The sequence below is a fragment of the Lissotriton vulgaris genome, chromosome 10, assembly GCF_964263255.1.
Source record: "Lissotriton vulgaris chromosome 10, aLisVul1.2, whole genome shotgun sequence".
NCBI lineage: Eukaryota > Metazoa > Chordata > Amphibia > Caudata > Salamandridae > Lissotriton > Lissotriton vulgaris.
This window is the reverse complement of record NC_141698.1, coordinates 1,096,985,133-1,097,012,294: the sequence shown is the minus strand read 5'-3', so window position 1 is coordinate 1,097,012,294 and position 27,162 is coordinate 1,096,985,133. Positions and strand designations below refer to the sequence as shown.

The following is a 27,162-nucleotide window of genomic DNA, read 5'->3' as shown; positions in this document are numbered from 1 at the left end:
AGATATACTCCTTATTCTGGAGGGAGCAAAGTTGTCATGTTTATGCGGTTGTCAGAAGCTAATCCCTTCTTGTCTATTCAGGAAAGTTAACTCCTTCCTGTTCACTCAAGAAAGTTTCTAGTGACCTCTGAGCTAGCTGACATTCATAATTAAGTCTAACATATTCAATAGAGACCTAGTCGTCCTCAGTCCCACGTCTAAACTATCGTTTATGTTATTCCAATGCGCAGAGCCTATTGGGAATATAGGAACTACACTACACTTGGAGATGTCATATCAGGCGTAATCCTTTTTAAAGAAATAGTAATCTTCTCCGTTGACGAGGATGTCATCGATGGTACTGTAAGCATTGGAGATGTAACAGGAACCATCGTCTACGAGGTCGTCGACGGGAGCACTGTCGACAGTTGAATCGTCAACGAAGATATGGGTGTCGTCGACACTGCCGTCGACAAGACCATAGACATTCTCGCCGTCGTCATCGTCGTAGTTTCTCTCATCGACGACAGCGTCGTCACCGCTATGGTAGTCGACACCCTCGTGGACACTCTCGTCGACGTCGCTGTCATCGTCGTCGACATTGATGTCAAGATGAGGAGACTTGAAGGAACCGTTGACGAGCCCATCAACGGTGGAACTTTTTTTTACCTGTGTGTTAATTGTCTTCCTCGATGGAGTCCTCTGCATCGTCATTGACGATCTGGAACTTTTATCAGACTTCTCAGATGTTAGAGAAGAGGGCTTTTAGAAAGCTTTAGCAGACTCCACCACTGCTGAAGCTGAATATAGTCCTTCCCTCTCCTTTGCACCACGGTGAGGAGATTTGCTCGGACTTTGGCTCTCATACTCACGGGGGTCTTTTTTGAGGCCTTTGAAGGACGGTCTGTGGATGGTGAAGGGGAAGCCCTACCCCTTTTCACTGACCTTCTGGATGAAGTTGCAGATGATGAATCTTCACTGTCACTTGACAGAGTTTCCTTCCTTGACTTCAGCTTTTGGAGTCAAGTGAGAAGACGACCCTCACGGTCCCGGAGAGTCTTTGAGGAGAAGGTGCGGCACAACTTGCAGCCCGCTGCCTTGTGATCAGGACACAGGCAATAAATGCAGTCTTTATGTCTGTCCTCCACATATAATCTCTTCTTCCCACAGGTGGAACAAGCTTTAAAAAGAGCTTTCTTCTCCTTGTCAGGCATTCAAGGAAAACCTGAACAAATCTGAAGAAAAAAACTGTTGAAAAATAGCCAAATAGAGTTGAAGTGAGCAGAGCGCTAAGGAGACTCCCTTAGCACAACGTATGGTAGAAAATCTGAGGCTCTGAGGTTCTCTCAGGAGGGTTCTATGGGGTGAGGCTGATCTGATTGCTTTACTTTGGTCTCTTTTGCAAAAAGAGGTGGATATGCTACAAAAGGGAATGGGGCCTAGGCCTTTTTCTTTCTCTTTTCTTGCTACTGCTATGTTATTTTGGTTATCGAGACTCCCATTACGACGATGGGGAATGATACATGCTTTGGGAATCTACGAAAGTTTCAATACTGGAGGAACAATCATGTCTTGTATTTGTCTTTCACTCTTCCTTTCTCTACACAAATGTCAATAGATTTAACCACACATTTCTTATAGGTTACTTAGCGAAGTTAAAGTATAGAGTAACATGTACTGTTAGGTATAGTGCAATTATATAGAAATATTTGCATCTGAAATATTGAAACACATTTTTCAAATACATTTAAAAGATGGATAAAATGGATAAAAAGACAACACTTTGCCTAATCATACCATACAAACAATTTAATTGTGTAATTACAGTCAATACCCACTCCTAGTCAGAACATCTTCTGTGTAAAGAAAATTGTGATACACTTATAGAAACAACCAGCCGTAAAAAATAACTGGTGTTTTCATAGCAAGAAACTCATAAAAAAGAAAACGCACCTTTGTACAGAAAATTTATACAGATGTTAGCTTTCAAATTGATTGTAAACCAAAGGAAGACACATTGCAAACATCAATTATTTTCACATTAATTGCATAAGTTTCTAAGGTGATCTATTTGTTTTATTTACCTAAGCTTATTTGCATGATAGTAAAAATTGCATACAACAATAGGAGTGAAGCTGACAGTATGAATTGCTTTGATAACATAGAGCACTTTTTATAGGCAACTCTGTAAAGCACATTTTCTCTATTTAAAACTTTTAAGACACTTTGTTTTTACTGCCCATCAAAATACATTTATAAATATAAAAAAACGTTTAGAACAATGAGAAGCAAAATATTACTTGAAACAAAAAATCACCTCCAAAATAATTACAACATGATGATGTAGGAGGTCAAAATAAATAAATATATGAACTAAATTGTGGTGAACAATTCCATTTCATTTTCTAAAAACCCACTATCTAACAATGAAAGTGAAATAAAGTTTACAGTGACTTTGTTTTCCAAAAGAAAGCTAAAAACAAACCGAAATTACGGCAGTGCCATATCATACAAGGCATTTGTTGGCATGTCATCTGTTAGAACTTAATTCCACAGTCTATAATTGTTCTGTAACGTATGACAGAGCAAAAGTAACAGACTTTACTTTATAATTTCGTGAGCTTCCAACAATCAGGTGTGGAGTGTTAAGGTAATAATACAAATAAAAAAGGAAAATCACATTAGTTGTAATGCTTCTTTGTGGTTGTAGAATTAAATTCACTGGAACAAAAGCATGCTTTTTGTGTATGCCATGGCTTTTCCAGTGAGCACACAGTAACATCAATCCATCCCAAATGCTTCGTCCAGCGCAGGACAGGAGTTCATAAATAGGTTGGAACATTTAGTGCAAGTCTGTGTTTTCACTTCTTATCACACATTTTAGTGTGCAAGTTTTTCAAGATTCATTGGCCGAACCAAGTATAAAAGATTACTGACAGTGCATAGGATGGACGCTTATTTGTAAGTAACACCAGTGGAGGATTTAAAATAAATTTGTAATAATACTTTTGAATTACCCTTCCAAATTAGCAGTAATCTCTTTGTTGCCTTCTCTTGTTAATTCATCTTCGAGTTTTACTGAAAAAAGTGAATTAGTACATTTGTCTTGGGTACTTAATTCCAGGTCCATCAGCAACTCCTCCTCTTTGTACTCTGCAACGTCCACCTCCAAGCCTGAATTGTCTTTCAATTTCCCATGGTGCTTAACATAGTATCGCTGGTTCTGAAAGAACTTGATAATTGTGTATTTGGGTAAGTCAAGTTGAGCAGAGAGAGTATGGATTGATTCTTCATCTGGGTACAGACCAACATCTTGTATGAAACTCTGGAGTATTCCAAGGGCTTCCACAGAAATCTTTGTTCGGGGACGAGGTTTCTGGCGATTCTCATCCTCCGATTCCGCTGGCGATGCTGTTGTAGGTTGCCTTGGGGGTAGCCTTGGGCCTGATTGTTGTTGCTGTGGTTGCTGCTGGTGATGCTGCTGATGCTGTTGTTGTTGCTGCTGCTGCTGTTGTTGCTGCTGATGTTGTTGCTGCTGATGTTGTTGCTGCTGCTGATGATGTTGCTGCTGCTGATGATGTTGCTGCTGCTGTAATGAAAAATAAAACAGATTAGCTTTGAAAGGTGTTCTCTTCTCTAAATACAAGGCTTTTTAAATTTATAGGCATGTACAATCACACTAAAATTAGTTATTCGAATGACAGCTACAATGCAAGGGGCATCATTTCTCAATATAAAATTCAGATTGCCGTACAGCTAACAGCGCTTTTTTTGTTAGATGAAGTAATGAAAGGACAGGATACTGACTTTTGGTAACTTTGTGATATATGCAGATGTTCTGCATTGTAGGAGCTTCGCTGATAGCTCCAGACTGCCTGAGGCAGTGATGGTAACCAGACCCTCTAAATCTGTTACTCCTGTTCCACAGGAGACTGACTCCCTTTCCAAACCAGATCTGCTGACAAGGCTTGAAGGCCACGTCCATCACCAAAGTCTGTAGTCCTTGAATTTGGCTATCTAGCTCCTGAAGTCAAGCAGTACGGTCATCTAAAGCTTCCTCAAGAAAACTTAAAGAAGAAAAATGTCTATCAACAAAATTATGCTATGCACTAAATGAGAGAAATTCTGCATATGGTGCCACAGTAAGGGCCATGTTCCTATTTAATACCAAGAAGCAGTGCTACCGTAGTTGCTTTATTTAGTATAATCAAAGTTGTAAATCTCATCTATAAATGTCAACACGGCTACTATAATGGCAAATACAAAACTGTCACAGGCAGTTTAATTTTTCAAGATTGCAGCCATTAATATTTCCTGGATGTGTTTTTTCCTCAGTGAAAAAGCCATCTCCTCCATGGGAGCTGAACCTGATACTTTCGAAATTCATAAGCTCTCCTTCCAAGCCTATTGATAGAGCAACACTGTAGCAACTCTCATGGAAAACTGCCTTTTTAAAAGATGTCCCATCAGCTAGAAGAGGCTGTGAGTTACAAGCTTTATTAGCAACAGAACCATTTACTATTTTTCATTCAAAAAGGGTTGTTTTAAGACTTCATCCTTCATTCTTACCCAGCCCTGATTTATTTCAACATCAATCAGACTATTACTCTGTCAACTTTCTGCCTTAACTCATTTATACGAGCCGAGAGGGCTCTCCGTTTGTTAGATATTAAGAGGGTTCTACGATTGATTTTATCTGGATGAAAGCAAGAGATAATAGGTTACCAGCTTTCGAACAAGTCATTACCAGGAGTTCATTCCACAAGGAGGAAAGCGGCTACAATAGCATGGATAAGAAATGTAACTATTGCAGACATTTGTAGAACCGCAACACTGAAATCTGTCTATACATTCACAAGGCACTACTGTCTAGAACCTGATACCCAAACAGAGGCCAAAGCAGGACAGGAACCTCTAGGAATCTTTTAAATAATGGTCCTTTTAGTTGTTTCTCACCTCAATGCATATATAATATATATATATATATATATATATATATATATATATATATATATATATATATATATATATATATATATATATATATATATATATATATATATATATATATATATATATATATATATATATATATATATATATATATATATGTATATATATCGCCAGTAGGTATATATAGTTAGGACCTAGTTACCATAGGAAATTCCGAACATTCTATTGGGAATAACTTTGGCGCCGATTGATCGATCTGCCTGTAATTTTTCTTAAATTTGCCTCACTGCGCTCCGCTCCACCCCTGAAAGTTTTGGGGGGGTTCGTCAAGCGGGGGCCGAGAAAAAAGGGGGGTCTCAAAACATGTTTTCCCCATGTTAATTTCCATAGGGACATTCTGACAAGGCTACAGCTCGAACGGCTGAACGGAATTACACCAGATTTGGCAAAATGGTAGGGACTGGTATGCAGCAGTGCCTTTTGTATGTTTGGTGAAAATCCCTCCAGTAGTTCTTAAGAAAATTGAATTTGAAATTTTTCAAATGGCATTTTCTATGGGACCTTCAGACACGGCTACAGCCCGAACGGCTGAACGGAATTACACCAAACTTGGCAAAATGGTAGGGACAGGTATGCAGTAGTGCCTTTTCTATATTTGGTGAAAATCCCTACAGTAGTTGTTGAGAAAATTGAATTTGAGCAAATTATATATCTATATGCGCTCACCGTATGCGCACCGTACTCGTACGGTAGGTGTACCGTACGTGTACGTGCTCGTACCCTTACGTGCGCAAGCGAGTTTCTGATTGGCTGGCAGTCGACTGTCAACATTCCAAACTGTCCAAGCCAGGAGGTGTTGGCCATCATCTTGTTTTTCAGGAGAGCTGAGGCACAAGAGAGCCCAAAACAAGAGTGGAAAACACGAAAAGGGGGCAGGGTAGAGACCCCCCAACCCTGTAGCCCTTCTCAGGGGGTCCCAAAAGGACCCCCAAGGGCAAAAAAAAACAAAAAACAAAAAAATCACAGGATACGCGCACAGTACGCGTACGGTATGCATACCGTGCGCGTACCCCGCGATTTAAAAAATATGTATATATTTTTCTGCACTTGGTGGTCCTTCTGGGACCCCCTGAGCAGGGCTAGAGGGTCAGGGGGTCTCAACCCTGCCCCCTTTTCGTGTTTTCCACTCTTGTTTTGTGCTCTCTTGTGCCTTACTTCTCCTGAGAAACAAGATGGCTGCTCAGGTGGTCCCAGAAGGATAATAACATATATAAACGTTATCCGCTAATAGAATTAGCATTTACAAAACCTTTGAAATTTATTGAAAAAAAATATAGGTTTCACGCCTGATATAGCTAGGAATTAGCATTTTAAAAACCTTGAAAATTCACTGAAAAAACCATAGGTTTCAAGCCTTATATAGTTAGGAATTAGCATTTAAAAAACCTTGCAAATTCACTTAAAAAACCATAGGTTTCAGGCCTTATATAGTTAGGAATTAGCATTTAAAAAACCTTGCAAATTAACTTAAAAAACCATAGGTTTCAGGCCTTATAAAGTTAGGGATTAGCATTTAAAAAAACATTGAAATTGCCCCTATATAGTTAGTTGTACTAACTATATTTCGCGCACCCGCAATCCACTGCTGATGATGTCACATATTACATCATTCATGACATGGTCAGTGACATCACTGATGACGTCACTGATGACATCTCAAATGATATCACTGATGACATCACTGATGACATCTCATTTGACATCACTGATCACATCATTGATGATATCATTCATGTGATAATACGATGCACCTCCTCACACTCTAATATAAACTTTGATACACCCACTGTTAAATACAGACTACCATTCTTGAAACCATTGACACACCAATACCAGTTATTACATACGCACTCACTGATTTCTAGGTCTACACACACATTCACTCATTCACCCATAGAATCACTCATACATACAGTCACTCATCAATACAACACTATCATATGCACTCATACACCTATACAGACACTCACACACTGCCACTCATCCATGGAGTTACTCACACACCTAGTTAGTCATGCAAAGAATCAACCACACTTCCATTTCCTCAACTATACAGTCATACACACAACACCTTACTTATTAAAACATATACTAACACATACTTACTCAATTATACAATCACTGATACAAGTACACAATGATCCATACAGCCACTCGCACATTCACTGGCTTCATGTATAGCCATTTACATATGCCAACTCTCACATGCACTGTGTTTTACATATGTACTTATTTGGACATGTAGCACTGAGATATCCATTCACTTACCAACACACTCATGCACACAGTCAACCGCCCATATAGCTGTTTCAACATGCACTCTTGAACTCATACACCTATTGAATCAACTGCCCACACATCTATGCACAGAGTCACACACCTCCCAGCCACCCACACACTCAGTCTCCTATTCAAATACTTGGGCAACCAATCAATAACCCATATAGCCACTCATATAGCTACTGATCAACACATGCAGCAGCTTACACAACAACAGACATACTGATGCACACATTCAGACAGTTTAGTCGCTAACCCATGCATTTAGTAAGACACAATTAATCACTCACTCATATAGTCAGTCACGCACCTACTAAATCCTTCATCCAGACACTTATACATCCACTCATTCTTCAATATGTAAAACATATTTAAACTTTACAGAAACACACAGTCACTGGATGATGTCATCAGTGATGTCAAATGAGATGTCATCAGTGATGTAATTTGAGATGTCATCAGTGATGTCATCAGTGATGTCACTGACCATGTCATGAATGATGTAATATGTGACATCATCAGCAGTGGATTGCGGGAGCGCGAAATATAGTTAGTACAACTAACTATATAGGAGCAATTTCAATGGTTTTTTAAATGCTAATTCCTAACTATATAAGGCCTGAAACCTATGGTTTTTTAAGTGAATATATATATATATATATATATATATATATATATATATATATATATATATATATATATATATATATATATACATATATATATATACATATATATATATACACACACACACAATGGCAAATAATACCCGGAGGCACAACAATTCAATGAGACAAAATAAAAAACAACTTCGATTTGTGGTGATTGATGCCATCGAATCAGAGGCAGCAACAGGGAGCATAAATTGTGTTCTAGAATGTAAGTATATTCTTCATTTTCACACAGTGACACCCCTTGTTCTGATATCCAGCAAACAAATGTCAGTGCATTTTGGACTGAGATGATGTGTTACATGATAATCTTATTTCTTTCATTAGGACTGTTTGAGTGCTGTACTATGCTGAGATGATTTTAATCCCACTTTTGTATTGTTTTTTTTGTTCACTGAGTAATCCACACTGACTGAAACTGAGAGTAGCCAGCAGAGCACTTTTTTAGCAGCACTCTTATCTATGACCACTTCCAGAGAAACTGAAAGGCCCGTTAGCCCACTTGGGCAGGATTTAATCTTTCTAGTGTTCATCCTGACTTGCATTTGAGCTGTAATTTACTGAATTGATTCTGTTTTCGTGGGACACATATGCAAATGCACATGCCCACTTGGTTAAAATTGATTTTATCAGTGCATGCATATTATGTTAGATGCACTCAGTGCTATGGTTTTATCCTTCAGTCTTGGATGTTCTTTACTGCCACGGCAATACAGATGAGTCTTAGTTTTTGCATTTTCGACAAGCTATGTACATGCATATTGTCATTTATGTTTACCATGTACGGCGTAATTACTTTACTCCACTTGCGCATTGCGTGGTGGTAATTGCACTATATGTTATCTAACGAGGCCGGTCACCCGTTGCACGCACTGGCACATTACTGCATATGTTAAATCATTATGCAGGATGTTTTACTATACCATGCATACTATAGTGCGCTTACTGAGAATAAACCAAGCGGTACATGTGTCACTTATTATTGGACACTTTTCAATATCAGCAACTGTTTGAGGACACATTATGACCCTGTGGCTAGTTATTACTATGTTGACACCAAATGTACAATTTGAACATGCCACAATATGTAACACGACACTTCTTTATTCTCATTTACACTTACATTGAAACATGTTTAGCCAGCTGAGCATTCTATTCATGATATCCTTAATAGTAAGGAGGTGTACTATGGCCCGGGATATTAGACTGTTTTATTTTGATTAAATCTAATGTGTTTACATGACTTTTTAAATGTTTTATTATGGCGACTATTCTCAGTAACTTTGTGTTGTACCTGAATTTCACATGAGTCAATTTTCACTGTTTATTACGAGCACATGAAAATGAGTAGTCAGCTTCACTCTCAACCCGTTACCAAGGCTGTGGTCGAAACGCGTCAGGGAGGCTGTACATTAAATTTGTTTTCTGCATACAGGAGTGTCTTGAGTATTCCTGGACTCTATACAAATATGGCATGATATGACAGATATAATGTGGCATAACCGCCCAGGGGGCTCACGGGGGGGTGGGGTAGCTATTTTGTATAGGAAGACCATGACGGTTGAAAAAATACTAACTGAGACGATTGACTTAGCCGATCTTCTTGGGGTAAAGGTCACAGTAAACAATGTGTGTTGGGTGATCTTGTCTGTTTATCGTCCGCCGAAGGCAACCCCTACCTTCTTTGACTTATTCTGTCCTATTATATCTGACCTTAGGTCAAGATATACAAAAATCTTGGTTACAGGGGATTTTAATTTACATTGGGATAAGCCCACCTGGGATTCACCTATGCGCCAGTTAGACACATTAATGTCCGCATTGGACTTCACACAGATTGTGGATACCCCAACGCATGAAAAAGGGCACACTCTTGACCTTATGTGGACCACCGATGCCACTCTAACATTTAGTGAGGCAGCGCCCTGTGTCTGGTCGGATCACTGTTTGGTCTCGTGTGAGGTCCCCCTTAGCAATGGGGCTGTTCATAACTCACATAGCTTCAGGAAAACCCGGAAATGGATTGAAGTCAATCTGAGAGCCCTGACTGAGGCACATTTGGAACCCCCCCAGGTTTTAGAGCCAGATTGTAATTTGGACCGAGACTACTCTGATCTAACAAGATGTTTGATTCGGGCCATCGATCAGATAGCGCCAGTGAAAACACTGCAAATCAAGGGCTCTGGGAAAGCTCCCTGGTTTACTCCGCTCTTAAGGGAAACCAAAACCAAGCTAAGGAGATTAGAAAGGCTGTGGAGGAAATCCAAGCAGGATACTGATAGGGATACCTATAAGGCCTTTCTCCACCAATATAAAAAACTTATGATTCAAGCTAAAGCGGACTATCTTGAGTCGCGCCTAAGCAAGGCCACTAATATCCAGAAAGAAACCTTTAAAATCTTGGCTGAGCTGAGTAAAAAGCCTGATAATGTTAAGCCCCCTTTTGATTGTAATACCTTCCAGACCTATTTCCTGGAGAAGGTGAAGATCATTGTCCAGGAGATAGAGAATATGGCGGCAACAGGGACTGCAATTGCCTTAACATCTAATAAGGCGAGCGACTGTTCTCTTAGAATGTTCCCACAGATGGATACACTAATCTTGGAACAACTGATGTGTAAAATTAAATCTGGCTCCCCAGCTGATCCTTGCCCACCTGAGATCTTTCGCATTGCGCGTCCCTTATTGGAGGAATACATCATCTCTCTCCTTAATAGATCGCTAGACATGGGATACCTGCCGAGTGAACTTAAGGAGGCGCGGGTAAGACCCTTATTGAAAAAGCTGGGGTCAGATCCCGCTGTGTTGAAGAACTACAGACCCATCTCCCAGCTGCCCTTTCTCTCAAAAATCCTTGAGCAACACGTTCTTCAGTCCCTGTCCTGCTATCTGGAATCTCACCATCTACTCCACGATAGACAGGCAGGTTTTCGAGCACACCACAGCACCGAGTTGGTGATGCTCTCGGTGCTGGACGAACTAAGAGGTAGGGCTGACTGTAAGAAAGCGAGCGCCCTGATTTTATTAGATCTATCAGCGGCGTTCGATACTGTCAGCCACACCCTGCTCTTGGACAGATTGAAGAGCTTTGGGATTAAGGGCTCGGCGCTGCAGTGGTTGGAATCCTTCCTTACAGGCAGGACCCAAAGGATACAACTGGGGGATGAAACATCTGAGGTCGGGGTTTTAGAGTGTGGAGTACCGCAGGGGTCGGCCCTGTCCCCACTTCTATTCAACCTATACCTGTAACCCCTGATCGCTGCGCTGGCTGCGATGGACTGTAAAGTCTTCAACTATGCGGACGATACGCAGTTGCTGCTAAGTATAAATAACACCTCGGCCGCACAACTCCAATCCCAGAACATCCTGAGGTTCACGGTACGATGGATGACAGATAACCTTTTAAAAGTCAATCCTGACAAAACTGAGATCTTGGTTATACCATCCACCCTCTCACCTTGGAGTGACCTCTACTGGCCCATGGAGTTGGGCCCGGCCCCAAAACCAAGCCTGGCTGTAAAAAGCTTGGGGATTCGGTTGGATGCTGACCTATCGATGGCGCCTCAGATCGCGTCGGTGGTAGGCAGCTGTACTAATATCATCCGGCAACTGCGGAAGTTATCCCCTATCCTTTCAGAGCCCATGATGCGCTCAATAGTAACTGCCACTATCATTTCCAGAATCGACTATGGGAATGCCCTCTATCTTGGCCTACCGAAAACCCTTACTAATAGGCTTCAGGTTCTAATGAATGATGCTGCCCGACTGATTTTTAGACTCCCTAGGAGGTCTAGAGCCACTCCTCTACTACAAAACCTACATTGGCTTCCAATTAAAGAGAGAGTGGAATTCAAGAGTCTGTGTACAGCCCATAAGGTCATCTATGGTAAGGCTCCGGCCTATATCAAGGAGCGCCTACAACTGTACTGCCCGACGAGATCACTTCGGTCCTCGGACTTGCAGTTGTTGACTTGCTCTCGGTACAGGCTAGTGACGAAGGGAGGCAGAGCCTTCTCGGTATTGGTTCCCCAGCTGTGGAACAACTTGCCTGGAGGGCTACGTGAGGAAGGAAACCTCTTAAAATTTCGAAAGAGTCTGAAAACGCTACTGTTCAGGAGAAGCCTGAGCATGGCTTAATCCAATGCGATCTTTTGTTCTGACCTTGTTGTGTTATTGTCCTATTCCATCTTTCCGGGCGCTTAGAGGCCTGCAGGTGATTAGGCGCGGTATAAAATTAAAATAACAATAACAATAACAAACGTTTATGACCATCAGTGAAGATTCCATTATGCAGAAGAAAAGATGACGTACCTGGAGTCTTGGTTCTGCATCATAGAAATATCCATTGAAGTAATAAATGACCCACAGTCCTTCCTGGCTTCAATAATACTGGGAGCCCTTTGTAGTATTGAAGTTCTACTGTGGTAGTACACAACGTACTACAAAGTGCCATTCAAAAGTGTACTTTTGTAGAAACGTAACTTTTGTGGTAAGTCCCTACCGCCGTTATTTTCTATGGGAGGGTGTTGAGGTGCAGTAGTTTGCCATGTGTAGTGCGGCACTATTGAGTTTCTCAGCATTTGAGTGCTGCAATGCAGTTCTATTTAGATAATCTGGAGGGTTACTTTGAACAGTCATGAAGAAATGAGGCCTCATTTAGGCTTCCATTCCGCAGATGTGTTTATGAAATCAATGACAAAGACTTTCTATAATGCTGTTTCCATGGAAGAAAAGTATTGAAAAAAGAGTTACGAAGTTTATGACTTAAATGAAGATTCCTACAATGCAGAACTAGGACATCAAGGATGTAACCTTTTCTTTCTGCAGATTCCTTGGATGAACTGCTACCGAAGGCACCAGAATCGAACTGGACATTTTTCAGCCGCTCCTAGTTGCCAGGGCTAGGAAGGGTCCATTTGAATCTTTACAACACCATCATCATTACTGGAATAGCAGGCCTTGTATAAGGCGTACAAGCACTGTTGAGGTCATTTCCACCCTAGGTTGTCTCAGTTCCCACAGAGGGCATGTAGGATGGAGACCAGGCTAAATGGAAGGGTTTAAGGAATCTGTGGGATCTTTGAATTTAGCAGACATTTATTTTTTAAAGAAGAACTTGCTCTTCTAATTGATATCCGCTTCTGAAATTCCTTAGTTAAACTCAACCCATATCAATCCACAGGAGAAGCGTAAAGGATTCATCAAACCGCACAGTACAAAGGTGCTCAGCAGTGCTCTACAATATATTTAGTGTACTCTCTTTCCAAGACTAGTCAATACTATTGTGGAAAGAAGTGGTTTGAGAACCAGGTTAACCAGGTCATAGGATTACAGACTGTTTAAATAGGAACAGCTGAGAGCAAAACTGACCATCATACGATTAGTTTAGCGGTCTTCTAAATTAGGTCTGCTGGCAAGTCCTTTAATGGTGTACTCTCAGGGAAAGCTACCTACAAACTGCCTATCCGTACATAACAATAAATGTAAAGTAACAAAAAGGATATCACTTGGATTACTGTTCTATTTTAATGCTGACTGGGTCTGTAATACCACAGTCCTGTGCAGCTGTGCATTACAGGACAGACTGTGACTTTTTATGTAGATATACAGAACATATCCTACAGCAGAGGGCCCACTGATTAAATCTACATTAATAGGGAAGAGAAATCCACTGTGATATCCTTAAGGTTTGTTACCCTTGAAGAACTTCAGGAGTCCTTGTGACCAAACACCCGGAAGCTATCTTCATGCGGACCTTTCGACTCCTTGGTTGTGCAGTAAACCCACTTATGATGATGACCTCTAGAGACAGTTAATTTACAAACACAAAGGTCCTAAGCTTAAAGCAATGTTTCACAACAATGTTATATACACCACAATAGGCTGCTATAAACCTTTCCTTTGCCCAGCCGGGCAAGGGATTTATTATAGAATGAATCAAGTGTTTAGAACTTAGAATACATTTAACAGCAAACATTTTTGTTGCAGTAAGGCACAATCCTGTACCATACTAAAGGTAAGAGGAAATGGGGGAAAACAAGTATAGTAAAAAGGAAAGTTTCTTCAGGCAAAGAAAGTGAGCAGACTGGGCACTGTTTTGCATCAAAGTTGTCAGAAATTCCCAGAGTAGCACATACAAACAATAGTATACATTAGTTAACTGTATGTCTACTAAAAGGAGTCGACGTTTCGATCCTGTGCTCAAGTTACAAAGGGATCATCTTCAGGATTCAAAATTATATTGCCTGGTTTAACAATATGTGTGCCTCTACAGCAATGTTAGGTAACCGGTTATGGGCAGAGGAGGCGTGGTGGCCTCGGCGCTGTGCGTGAATTAACGCTGGCGCGTGCGTGCAAGGATAGGTCCAGAATGGCACGGTGCTGCAGTTAAGGAGGGAGCGCGGGATGCTGGCTTCAAGGTGGGAAGCGTTTCAATTATGAACCACGATTCAAGGATCGGTGTTCGGTTTCATGGCAGGTCCGTAGACCGGCATTGGAATGGGGTGGCGGTCGAAAGATAAAACGATCCGCGATTGGAGGAATAATATCCGTTGGGCAGTTGGCCGCGATGTGGGTCCACTGGCGCTTTCCCGTGTGACCTCTAGAGACAGAGCATTTACACTTGAACTACTCAAGGACAAAAACTTTCAAGCACTGATTTGGGTTGTGCCAACTTCGTGTGTCATTGAGGACAAAATTGAAATGGCCTAGTTTCCATCCAACTCATGCCCAATAAATCATTCTTAACTTGTAGGGTGAGTATGAGTTCTTGTGGATGCAGCAGTTACCGGTGCATGGTTTTGATTTTTTGTAGCCAAAGCAGAGTCTGATGCGCTGCGGAAACTGTTGATATTCTTCAGAATTATCCACTCTTTGTTGCCAAGTTAAAACAACAAAGCAAATTTGGCTCACAAAGCTGCTTCAAAGACAGGGCACCAAATGTTAGGTCTGAAGCAGTTGGTTGAAAAAAATCCTAAGTGGAGCCTACACACTGACACATTATGGATTAGGCTTAGTGATGAAGAGTAATCCTTGAAAATGTAGTCTTGCAGTGCACAATTTGTAATTTCAGTCCAACGCTTGAAGGGAGGATAATGTACAGCATGTGATCTACAACAAACACGTGCTGCAAACATATGCCTTTTGTAGCTTGTGTTCCCGTCTTGCCAACAATCAGGTGAAAGAAATGTTTTAGGCTCTCCCTAATAGTTTTGGTAAATAATCCTTAAATGTTCATTGGATAATAGAAGCGGCTAAGACATAGCGGATGGAGGTAGAGGGTGAGAAAAGGCAGCACACACAAGAAGCCTTAACTACAGCTGGGCAAACTACTGAGCTGTGATCACCTATCTTTCCCAGCTACTTTTATGGTGCTACTTCAAACAGACTTTGTCACATACCCTATGATTGCAATTTGGTTCAGTCTAACCAGTTCTCATGCATTCCCCTCTTGCAGTTTCTCAAACATTAATCTGGATACAAAAAACGTATGGGGCCTATTCACAAAGGTCTTTTTGGCAGGTAAACATGAAGTTACTGCTGAAAACACATCTTTGTACATCTGCCAGGAACTCCCTTCAAAGGACTCCTTACAGATACAAATGCATATACCGCTGTGGATTTCTCTACCACGAGTGCAGGTGGGAATGGGCATCCCAAGATGTGGGCTGCCTTGGAAACTAAGGGCCTGATTTAGATGTTGGCGGACAGGTTACTCTGTCACAATGGTAACGGACATCCCGTCCGCTGAAATATAAATCCCATTATATCCTATGGGATTTAGATTTCAGAGGACGGGAAATCCGTCACGATTGTGACAGTAACCGGTACGCCGATATCTAATCAGGCCCTATGAATGAAAGCATTCCCAGGATCCGACATGCCCCCTTTCCATCCAGGAAATAGCCAGAGATCTACTAACTCACATAATTCACTACTCAGGACAGGAAGTGGCGCGGATCAGCAAGGAAGCAATTTCTCCCCTGTGGAGAGAAAACAATGCATATAGGAGGCTGACTTCCCGCTGTGGGGATTTGTATGTTATGTTGAACCATGAACAGCAGGAAAAGGATCCAACTGGAAATCCCCATTCTATGCCTGGAAACCTGCACCCGGCACAGCTTTGCAGGCACACTACGGAGAATGCTGGAGAATTCAAAAAATCAAACTAATGTTCAGTCGAGAAAAAACCTGAATCTAAACCAGTATTTTCTCTTTTGTTTTGTTAATAGGTCCCTAAGTCAGGCTAGGTGGACCACTGAGATTTGTAATGTCTTTGAGACGACTCCTTTCCTTATCGAAAATGTGACCCCTTATGGTCTGCTGTTCTTCCTTGCTGACTTTCCTCCTGTGTATTTAGCATCTATATGCATCCACTGGCTCACATCCATTCTTATGATTTGATTTGATTTGGATTTTTTGATTTTGATTAGGATCTTATATAGCGCATACTATCACCCTACGGGTATCCTGGCGCTTCAGACTACAGACTTAGACAATAATAGAACAAGGTCGCAGCAGAACAGGATGGAGGAGCTGGGCTTACGCCTTAGGGAAGAGCCAGGTTTTCAAGTTTCTAGGGCACTCTAGCAGGGAGTTGGCTTGTCTAAGGCTCAGAGGGAGTTCATTCCATAGCTGTGCGCCAGCCACGCTGTATGTCCTACCTCCTAACCTTGAACGTTTAAACCGGGGAATGGTCAGCAGGCATGCCCTAGAGGAGCGAAGCTGTCTTGACGGGTGATACCGTGTGAACTTTTTCTGAAGAGGAATAGGACCTAGTTCATGCACCGCTCTAAAGACCAAGCAGAGAGTCTTAAAATGGACTCTCTCCCTGATTGGCAGCCAGTGTAGCTCTCTCAAAGCCAGGGCAGAGGAGGAGCTCAGTAACCTGCCAAGAGCCAGTTTAGCTGCTGCAGACTGGATTCTTTGCAGTCCCTGAAGAATATACGCAGGGGTCCCCAAGTAGAGGGAGTTGCAATAATCCAGCCTGCTTCCCACAATGCTACTTACCACCAGAGAACGAGACTCTTTAGGAAGTAGAGGGAGTATTTTCAGTAACAAACGAAATAAAGCAAAACAAACACTGGCAGTCTTTCTTGCCTGAGATTCCATCTGGAGGTCGTCATCAAACATCACCCCCAAGTTACGAACCTTCCTGACCGGTATTAAAGGTTCCTCCTCTTTATTGGAAGCAGATTTTACATGCATGCCAACAACAACCAATTATTCTTTTGTCTGTCTTGTACCACGTACAAAACCCTTGCCTTGGCTGAATGCTTATTTTTGGTGCGCTAACTTCAGGAGCCTGCCGCTGTGCTAAGATGAGATGCCTATGTATGTCCTCATTAGATCCTGTGGTCTGGAAGAACTCAACTGATCCTCTATCATGGTCTCTCCTTCCATCTTTTATGCACAATCTGGACATCTACCTTAACTAACTTGGCTCCAGAGAGGTTGGCAGCCCAAGTATCTCTTCTAATGGACCAGTCACTTCTGATGAAAGATCCTTGTCCATTACTGCTGGTAATATATAGAACTCCATTCTTTCATCTGGGCTGAATAACTACTTGTTCAACTAGTCACATGATCCAGACAGCTGCTGGGTTTGGTCTTCTTTCCAGCGCCTTGAAACACTGGTGCCTAACAACTTACATTTAACATAACCGCACCAAAGACAAGAAATGGGTCTCAGTGGCTCTGGATGAATGAGTGTTGTGGTACTGCCAGAAATCCTTTGACTCGTCTCTTGCGGCTCAGAAAGTCCTGAAGAAGCTGAAGGTTCACTGGTGCCCTATGCCAGAGGCACACAAGGGCTTTCCTATGGAGAAGCAAGCATTTCAATTCCTCTGATTGCTTTCGGAATGGTAAGGCCCTCTGGAAAAAGAAACCTGGAAAGGGTCCATCTGCACCTCTGTGAAATCTTTGCTGACCGCATAACGGTGGACATAATGAGGTCACAAGTCTTAGGAGCCTCCAGAAACAAAGAGGGATTGAGTTGGTTTCCATACAAAACCATGAAGTGTGGTTGGGTGTGGAGCAGGAGCAAGGAATAAAAACAAACCAATGAAATATTTTAAACATTACCCCTGTAGATATCAAGTGTGGAGCAGGAGTATCATTTCAGAGATGGGCAGGCGCATGCCAGTTATACGCATCAGGGAGTGGTGTGCCAACTGCTGCCATAATCAGTAATCTACTCGTCACAAGTTTAAATCTCGGCATGTCAAACTCAGCATTCTAGCCTACCAAAGTCTGTATGCGGAGTATCCGAAACTTGGCATTAGTAACAGTGGTTAATTACATTACTTAAAACGGCAGAAGTGTGGTAAGAGGTGCTAAATAAAATACAATCTGTTGTTTATTTATTATTATTTGCATGGGTCTTGTTTTTAGCTCTATGGCATGCATTTGAAACCTAACCATATGGTATAACAGGTTGGATGGAAGAGAGTGGACATAACAGTATGTTTTCTCTTAATTTTTTTTTAACCAAACACTCTGTCTATATTCTCGGTATAATTCATGATGCAAGCAGAAGTTACTGGAGTTATCTTATTTGTCTCTTATACAGTGTGCATCTGCCCCTAGTGTGGCACTGTTAACTGTTCAGAGTGATTACAGGCGGAATTGCATGTATATATGGGTGGCAGTAGTATGATGCGAGTGGGAAGAGTTGAGTGAGGTGTTTGAGGTCCTGCCATGCGGTTATGTTGTGTTGCAACAAACCTGGCACTACTCACCTGCTTACTCATAAGTAAAGGTATGTGTGAGAGAGAGAATCGTGCTTCATGTAACTTTAGCTAACCTGAAAAGTAGTTAAATACTTGTTTGTAAGAAATATTATCCTATTCTGTATTTTTGGGTACTTGCTTTGAGGTTAATACGGGTAGGTGTTACTAGGGGGACAACAATGCGAACAGTCATATAGTTATGCACACACAACAGATTAAGGGGCTCATCTAGAGGTGGACAGCAATGGGTAACCTCGGAAATTGTGAGTTACTCTGTCCACCAACCTCTCTGTTTTCTGGCTTCAGAAGGGCTGCGTTTCAGACGGCGCAGACAAGGCCAGCTCTGATGTCGGGTGCTGCTCTGCCATCGGAAACATGAGGCAGGGAACTGACAGAAGACACCCGCCAACATCCTGGATGTGCCGTTAAAGCCAACTTCTCAATGAATTTCTAACACTAAGGGCCACATGCGAGAGTCATTTTTGCTATTGGAAGCGTCCCTTTCGGCCGTTTGCGACCTCAAAAAAGCTTTTAGATATATACAAAACACAAACTTCGAGTCACTGATACCTTACTGAGTCGCAATTTGTGTTTGCGATTTGGCATTTGGAAGGGGCGTGTTTAGGGAGTCCCTTCAAAATACCGAAACTCAATGGAATGTATGAATGTTTTGCAATCAAATCACGGTTGCAAAACATTCATATTTTACCCACTCCATGAAGGAAGTGGTAACTCATTTGCAAATGGGAAGGGATGCCCAGGGGGGGGGGGGAACATCCTTCACAACGCGGTCAAAACACCGCGGTGCCATTACGATGCGTCTTTTACAACGCAAGTCGTTACCACGACTTGCACTGGAGAGCGCTCTAGACTAAGGAATAGTAGATTTACTATTCCAACACCTTCCCTACTGTACGTAGGCTGGAGTTGGAATAGTAAATCTTACTATTCCTAAGTCCAGCACCCTACAGCGCAAGTCGTGGTAACGACTTGCGTTGTAAAAGATACGTTGTGATGTTCCGCAATCATTTTGATCGCGTTGTAACATCATACAACCTGCCCAGGGTACCCTTTCCACTTTGAGAATGAAATCATTTTTTTAAGAGCAGGCACTGGTCTCATGGACTACTGGTAACACTTAAAAAATAATAATGCAAAGTTTCATATTTTCTTTGTAAACGCATCCCGTTTTCCTAGGAAAATGGGCTGCATTAGAAAAATGCTTTATTTAAAAGCACTCACAGACATGGTCGGTCGCTAACCTAAGCAGGCCACCATTCCTGTGATGGCTGCGATTCCTAACGGGTCGAACCTCATGAATATTAACGAGGCAGGTCTATTTGAGACCCGCTAGGATTCGCAAAGTATGAAACAAAAGGTTTTATACATAAGGAATAGCGATGTCCAAATAGCGTTTTGGATGAAATCACTGTTCCTACTCTTTGTACATCTGGCCCAATGAAACGTCATCACCTACCTTACGAGGATAACACCTGGCTCTTTCGGAGGGTGATGTCGATATTGATATGTTTATTAATGGCTGAATCCTGCCTACCTTTAGAGAGATGACGTGTACAGACCCTTGCGGGTGAGTAGTGCGCTATACAAGTATCAATTTTTACAGTGGCGCAGTGTTGAGCTGTTCTTGATTGGTTGAGGTGCACTCACCTGGATCTGTTCTGCTGGAACATGCATCATGAGGGGAGGCCTGTCGCCATGGTGATGAATGCCGTTGCTTTCTTGCTCATAGATGGAGTCTCGCTCTGACTGAGGGAGACTTAGGAACCTCCGGATCATGGAGAGGTTCTCCCACAGAGTCCTGTTTTCCGGGGAAGGGTCTTCTTTCCAACGCAGCAGTTCACAGAGCCACCCCTGGAAAAGAAGCCATCACAGCATTGAGCACGGATCGAACAGGCATCACATTCTGTGCTTCGCAAAGCTCTGAGCAGCATAAAGAGTGCGGGTCTCTCAAGCCACCCGTCTCGCCCCACACAAGCAGAACTTACCACACACAAAACGCAAGGCTGGCACTCTCAATTAGTAATGCTTTTTAATCGTAATAAACGTATTCCTATGTTGGTTTCTGAGCTGTAACCCATTTTCTACCTCATATTTTCTGTCGTGGCATATGGCACCGTGAACTGATGCATACACTCCAGGGGCTCTGCTTCAGGGCCAATCAGCATGTCATCCTTGCAAGGTTGATACAATGAGACCCAGTGCGCTGAATACAAATACATTTATATTTTTAAGGCCAAGAAACTACTTCAGATGAATAAAAAGCTGTTATGTTAAGAGAGCAGAGTGCAGAACCAATAGGAAGGTGGTGGAAGGGATGACAAATGAAGTGGAAAACCACATTCGATACTAAAAAAGCTGTTGAATAACCCATAGCACTAGATTCTACAACCCAGGAATGGCTGCTATTCCAATGGAAAATTAGGATATTTTGGGGCCTCAATCAGAATTTGGCAGCAACTCAAAAAATAAGTTATACTTGGGGCCAAAATGTGGGAGATTGCTTCTGTAACTCGGTCATGGGTACACCTTACACAGATTGCTATAGCAAAGGGCGCAAATGTTCTGCTTGCAAAAAGGAGGAATAGACGTGCACCTTGCTTGTCTTTGTGACCCCCACACTATCGCAAATGTGCACACCCAAATACTGCAATGACAACCAACTGCAAAGAAAGTGAAACGTGCTCAAATAGAGAAAATGAAATAACTATGAATGTTACAAACAGAAGCCTATACCCCTTTGATGTCTTCGATCATTATAAACGCATTAACATTCATCATTGGTAAGGGAAAGAATGATTACTCAACTCCACTCCTGCATTTTTCACAATCTTTATTGTGCAATAGATTTTCCTTCTATATTGTCTGAGTTCATTCCAATGTATGTTCTGTAGTATTTAATTTAATATCATGGCATTAAAACATACATCTCTAGCGAGCTTCACATCCGTTTCACACCATGTGCATATGCAAATTATTACTATTAATCGGTGCATCATCTGGTAATATAATTAAAAGAAAACATTCATCACAAAACACAAGACAGAAATCCCTTCAAACAAATTGCACATCCTTGTTTGGAATATTTGAATGCCCAATAATCAAGCAGGGCTGCCTTCACAGAGGCTGCAGAGCTGGCTCCTGGGCATGGGTTCTGGGTAGCCTGCCCAGCGTTTGTTCTTTGATCCGGTGTAAAGGCTGCTTTGAATGCTGCTGCTACGCTTATAGAGCCGCCTCGTGTGCGCTCTGACGATAGAGAAATCCTGGAATGCCATGTTAGGCGAGGGAAGCCTTTCAAAGGCGGCAGCTCTTTAATCTGTTCCTACCGCTCCTGCGCGAGGTTCTATGGGCAAACTTCACCAGGCGGAATCCTGATTAAAAGCAGTCTACACTCTCACATTTTAGAATGATTCTTTCCTTCGTAAGAGCAGAGCTCTCACTTAACCCACCCATATGGGCATTCGAGCTAAGTCCCTTTAGTACATACCACAGGGCAGGCCCATGGAAGCAGTATATGGTAGCGGGTAGATAAAAGGATCCTTGTTAAACTCCTTATCCTGGACCTAATACCCGAGAGCCAGATTCACACATCACACAACTGCAACAACTATGGGATCCTCCCACGCGAACCTTCTTAAGCCACCTCTTTTCAGACTTAATACCTGAGGCATTTATTCCTTCTTGGTTATAGGACTCAGGCCTGGAACCAGCTTCCCGGCGCTTTGGGGTTTACTGAATTACAAGCCATTTTTAAAAAGAGCTCAAAGCCCTGGCTCTTTCTGGCCCCCGATGCCCGCTGCCAGTCCTTTATCTAGCCAGGATCCATCCTTCCCTTTTTTCAAGCCAGTACTCAGATTCAATTTCTAGCGCCAGGATGCTCCATTGTGAGTGACAGTGTACTTCATTATTTCGAAACGTATTAATTCATTTATTCAATATATCGAGAAGTCAATGCGCGGAAGGCGAGTTACTCTGTGAACTTGGAGGTGTGTACAAGGTGTTGGGCAAGTGATTGGAGGGTCGAGTCACGACTCACCATTAACTGAAGCAATGGAGGTGCAGACATGGAGCTCAGCTGACCCCTATACGAGAGATGCCGGGTGATACATCCTTTACATCCTTTCCCAGTCCTGAGGCGGAAGCCGGGGCTGGCGGTACTTGTTGCACATTAGCTAAAGCTATTTTAAACAATTGCACTGCGTGGTGTCACTTACTGTGTTTTTAAACGCAGAGGGCACCTCGCCTGCTACTCTGCTCACGGCGCTCAGCTGATCACTAGCTGGCGCGCTCTCTCCTCGCCTCAAAAGCGGCCGCCATCAGAGCCGGCGTGCGCGCTGACCACGCCCCCTAGAGGCCACGCCCCCTCCGCTGACTACTTAACCCTCGCTGCCAACAGCTGTCAGCTACATCCTTTCCCAGTCCTGAGGCGGAAGCCGGGGCTGGCGGTACTTGTTGCACATTAGCTAAAGCTATTTTAAACAATTGCACTGCGTGGTGTCACTTACTGTGTTTTTAAACGCAGAGGGCACCTCGCCTGCTACTCTGCTCACGGCGCTCAGCTGATCACTAGCTGGCGCGCTCTCTCCTCGCCTCAAAAGCGGCCGCCATCAGAGCCGGCGTGCGCGCTGACCACGCCCCCTAGAGGCCACACCCCCTTACCACGCCCCCTTGAGGCCACACCCCCCTACTCGCGGGATAAATGTGCATCTGGAGGAAGCGCAGCGGACGAGCGCAGCGGGAGCGCCGTTTGCGCGCCGAAGGCGCGCCTAAGGCAAGCCCGTCTGCGCCCGTCATCGCCAAGACATCGCCTCTCGCCAGTCCCCCTGCACAAAATCCCACACCTCGAATCAGCTATGATAGAGACCGGCTCCTTGCTCTAAATGCCAAAGCGAGATGCAACAAGCTCGACGGCCTACTCGGACGAACTACACTTCAGTGTGAAGCCTGTAACTTCGTTACACCACTACCCAGCCTGGTAAGTGCTATAGCAGCGATACCTAAGCTACCTTCCCTCCGGGTTCTGCAATTGAATGTGAGATCCCTTGCAAAGCACCATGCAGAAGTCAACACTCTCATTATGGAAGAAAATCCAGACATTCTATTCATATGTGAAACCTGGCTCCATAACGACCAAACCAGCATTTTAAATCTCACGCTGCCCAACGGCTTCTCTATGAAACTGGTCAACAGAGACTCTAGAGGCGGCGGAATAGCCGCTGTATACCGAACCGACTACAATTGCTCCTTCACCAAGGAGGAAATCTGGGGCTGCGAATGCGCACGCTTCAAGATTGCCACTTGCCCGCAATTCACTCTCTCTGGCCTCTACATCTACCGGCCTCCTGGTCCCTCCGCCAGATTTATTGAGGAACTCTTGGAACTCGCGCACACATTGGCAGTCTCCTCCCCCAACTTCACCATCTTGGGTGATCTCAATCTCCACTTCGACTCCACCTCCGACCCCACAATCAAAAACCTGCTAGCCGACATCACGGCCCTGCAGCTAACCCCTTTGGTTCACTCCCCCACTCACACTGCGGGGCACATATTGGATCCCGTGTTCTCTAATCTATCGGACATCACGGTTGACCCCCCTAAACCCATGGGCTGGACAGATCACTTTCTCGTTAAAATAAGTGTTCTGACAAAAAAACTGCCCCCAAAAGCTAAGACCAATTCTAGTCACAAACGACCGTGGCACAAACTCATCTCCAGTGACCTCACCAACCACCTAGGAGAATTCCACCTCCCCGATGGGAATAGGGACATTAATACAGTCTATGCCGCCTTCCACGAATGGATTGTCACAGGGCTTGATGCCTTAATTCCACATAAATGGACAAAAACCCGCAGTTCCCCCTCTAACCCTTGGTACAATGACTCACTTAAAATGTTACGGAAAGAGTGCAAAAAAGCTGAACGCGTGTGGAGGAGAGAATACTTAGACGCTAACAAAACCCTCTACCTATCTAAACTCCGCACCTACCACAAGGCGATTCGCACTACCCGAGCCTCCTTCTACGCTAAGGAAATCGAACGCAGCTCCAACCCCACTAAAACCATCTTCAGCTTAGTCCAAAATCTCCAAAAAACTCCCAATCCAGGCACCTGCATCACTTCCCTGAAACAATGCGAGGACCTTGCCACCTTTTTTACTGAAAAGGTCAGGAAGATATACGCGTCCTTTCCACAGGACGATGCTACGCCCACTTACACCCCCCAATCGATGGCGGAGACTTCTAAACTGCTAAGAATACCCGACGTATCCATCGACGACCTCTCTAAATTATGCAGACAGGTCAAGTCTGGCTCTCCTGCAGACCCCATGCGTCCGTCCAAATTCTTGGAATCTCTTGACTTCTTTCTCCCCTCGCTTGCCAAACTTCTCAATCTCTCTTTCTCCTCGGCGGTGGTCCCCACCTGCTGGAAATCTGCGTGGGTCTCGCCCATCATCAAAAAACCCACACTGGACCCCACTAAACCAGAAAACTTCCGGCCCATTTCCCTGCTCCCCTGGACGTCAAAACTGGCTGAAGCTCATGTCAACAAAATACTCTCCCACCACATGCAGCAAAACCATGTCCTGGACCCTTCCCAAAACGGCTTCAGGCCAGGTCACAGCACTGAGTCGGCTCTGCTGACCACTACCGAGCACCTTCGAGGCATCCTAGACGCCGGTCAAAGCGCCGCGCTGATCCTGCTGGATCTCAGCGCGGCCTTTGACACGGTCTCACACAACATCCTGCTGAAACGACTCGAAGCCGTTGGGATTGGCGAATCAGCCCTTGAATGGTTCCAGTCCTTCTTAGAAGACAGGTCCTTTCAAGTTTCAGCCCCCCCCTACATCTCTCAACCCCAACCCATCCGGCAAGGGGTCCCCCAAGGATCGGCGCTCAGCCCATCCCTTTTCAACTTATACGTTCAGCCTCTCGCAGTGGTAGCAAAAGAGTGGGATCTCACGCTGGTATCCTACGCTGATGACACACAGCTGGTCATCACACTCTCAGAAGGTCCCTCACCCTCAGCAACCAAATTCAGAGATGGCCTCGCGGCAGTCGCACAATGGATGACACTCAACTGCCTTCAGCTTAACGCCGGAAAAACGGAGGTCCTCCTCCTGGGAAAAAACCCCTCCCTCTGGAACCATCACTGGTGGCCCTCTGTGCTTGGCCCCACCCCCGTGCCAAAAGAAGTCGTCAAAAACCTTGGTGTTTGGCTCGACCCCTCACTTAGCTTTCAGTCCCACACCAAGAAAGTGGCATCCACGTGTGTAGGTCTCATGAGGAGCCTTTACCCCATACTCGGTTTTTTTGACGCAAAGACCCGCCAACTCATTATGCAAGCCATGATCCTTGCCCGGCTGGACTACGCTAATGTCCTGCTCTTGGGGGCAAACAAGGCTGAACTAGCAAGACTGCAGCGAATCCAGAACTCGGCCGCCAGAGCAGTGGTAGGGCTCCCACGCAGGTGCTCTGCCAGGCTCACCATTCGAAATTTGCACTGGCTGCCAATCGAATCACGGATCCAATTCAAAACATTGACTATGGCATTTAAAATCCTCAAGTCGGACTGCCCTGAACTCCTGCGCCCACTCCTGGTACCATACACGCCCAAGCGCAACCTGCGCTCTTTGGGACAACACCTCGTGATGGTCCCCCGAACTAAGCTCTGCAGACAGGGCGGACGCTCCTTTAAGGTCCTAGGTGCTAAGCTTTGGAACTCCCTACCTCCGCACATCCGCGCCCTTTCCAATCTGATTGCTTTCCGAAAAGCACTCAAAACCCATCTTTTCACTGTCATCTAACCCCTCTGCTGTTTCCCCCCCCCCCCCCCCCCCCCCCCCCCTCAGGTACTGGTTAGGATCAGCGCCGGGACGCTCCGTTGCTGGGGCAGCTGTTTGCGCTTAACAAATAAATAACATAAGATCACTCTGTGATTGGAGGGTCGAGTCACGACTCACCATTAACTGAAGCAATGGAGGTGCAGACATGGAGCTCAGAAGACCCCTATACGAGAGATGCCAGGTGATAAGATCACTCTGTGATTGGAGGGTCGAGTCACGACTCACCATTAACTGAAGCAATGGAGGTGCAGACATGGAGCTCAGCAGACCCCTATACGAGAGAGGCCAGGTGATAAGATCACTCTGTGATTGGAGGGTCGAATCACGACTCACCATTAACTGAAGCAATGGAGGTGCAGACATGGAGCTCAGCAGACCCCTATACGAGAGATGCCAGGTGATAAGATCACTCTGTGATTGGAGGGTCGAGTCACGACTCACCATTAACTGAAGCAATGGAGGTGCAGACATGGAGCTCAGCAGACCCCTATACGAGAGATGCCAGGTGATAAGATCACTCTGTGATTGGAGGGTCGAGGCACGACTCACCATTAACTGAAGCAATGGAGGTGCAGACATGGAGCTCAGCAGACCCCTATACGAGAGATGCCAGGTGATAAGATCACTC

General features: G+C 43.9%; 1 protein-coding gene across 8 annotated transcripts in view; it reads right to left on the bottom strand.

The window, feature by feature from the left end:
* Positions 1-1,773: 1,773 nt before the first annotated feature.
* The window catches only part of SATB1 (SATB homeobox 1), a 347,355-nt gene continuing 321,966 nt past the window's right edge, over positions 1,774-27,162 (bottom strand). For 5 of the 8 annotated variants that reach the window (XM_086942177.1, XM_086942174.1, XM_086942176.1 and 2 more), the window contains 2 exons: positions 20,342-20,545; positions 1,774-3,568 (listed from right to left, as the gene is read on the bottom strand). In XM_086942177.1, coding sequence (XP_086798303.1) covers positions 2,993-3,568; positions 20,342-20,545 — 780 coding nt within the window. In that variant the 3' untranslated portion in view covers positions 1,774-2,992. The remainder of the gene's footprint in view (positions 3,569-20,341; positions 20,546-27,162) is intronic. The other 3 variants (XM_086942178.1, XM_086942175.1, XM_086942180.1) reach the window with 1 other exon arrangement.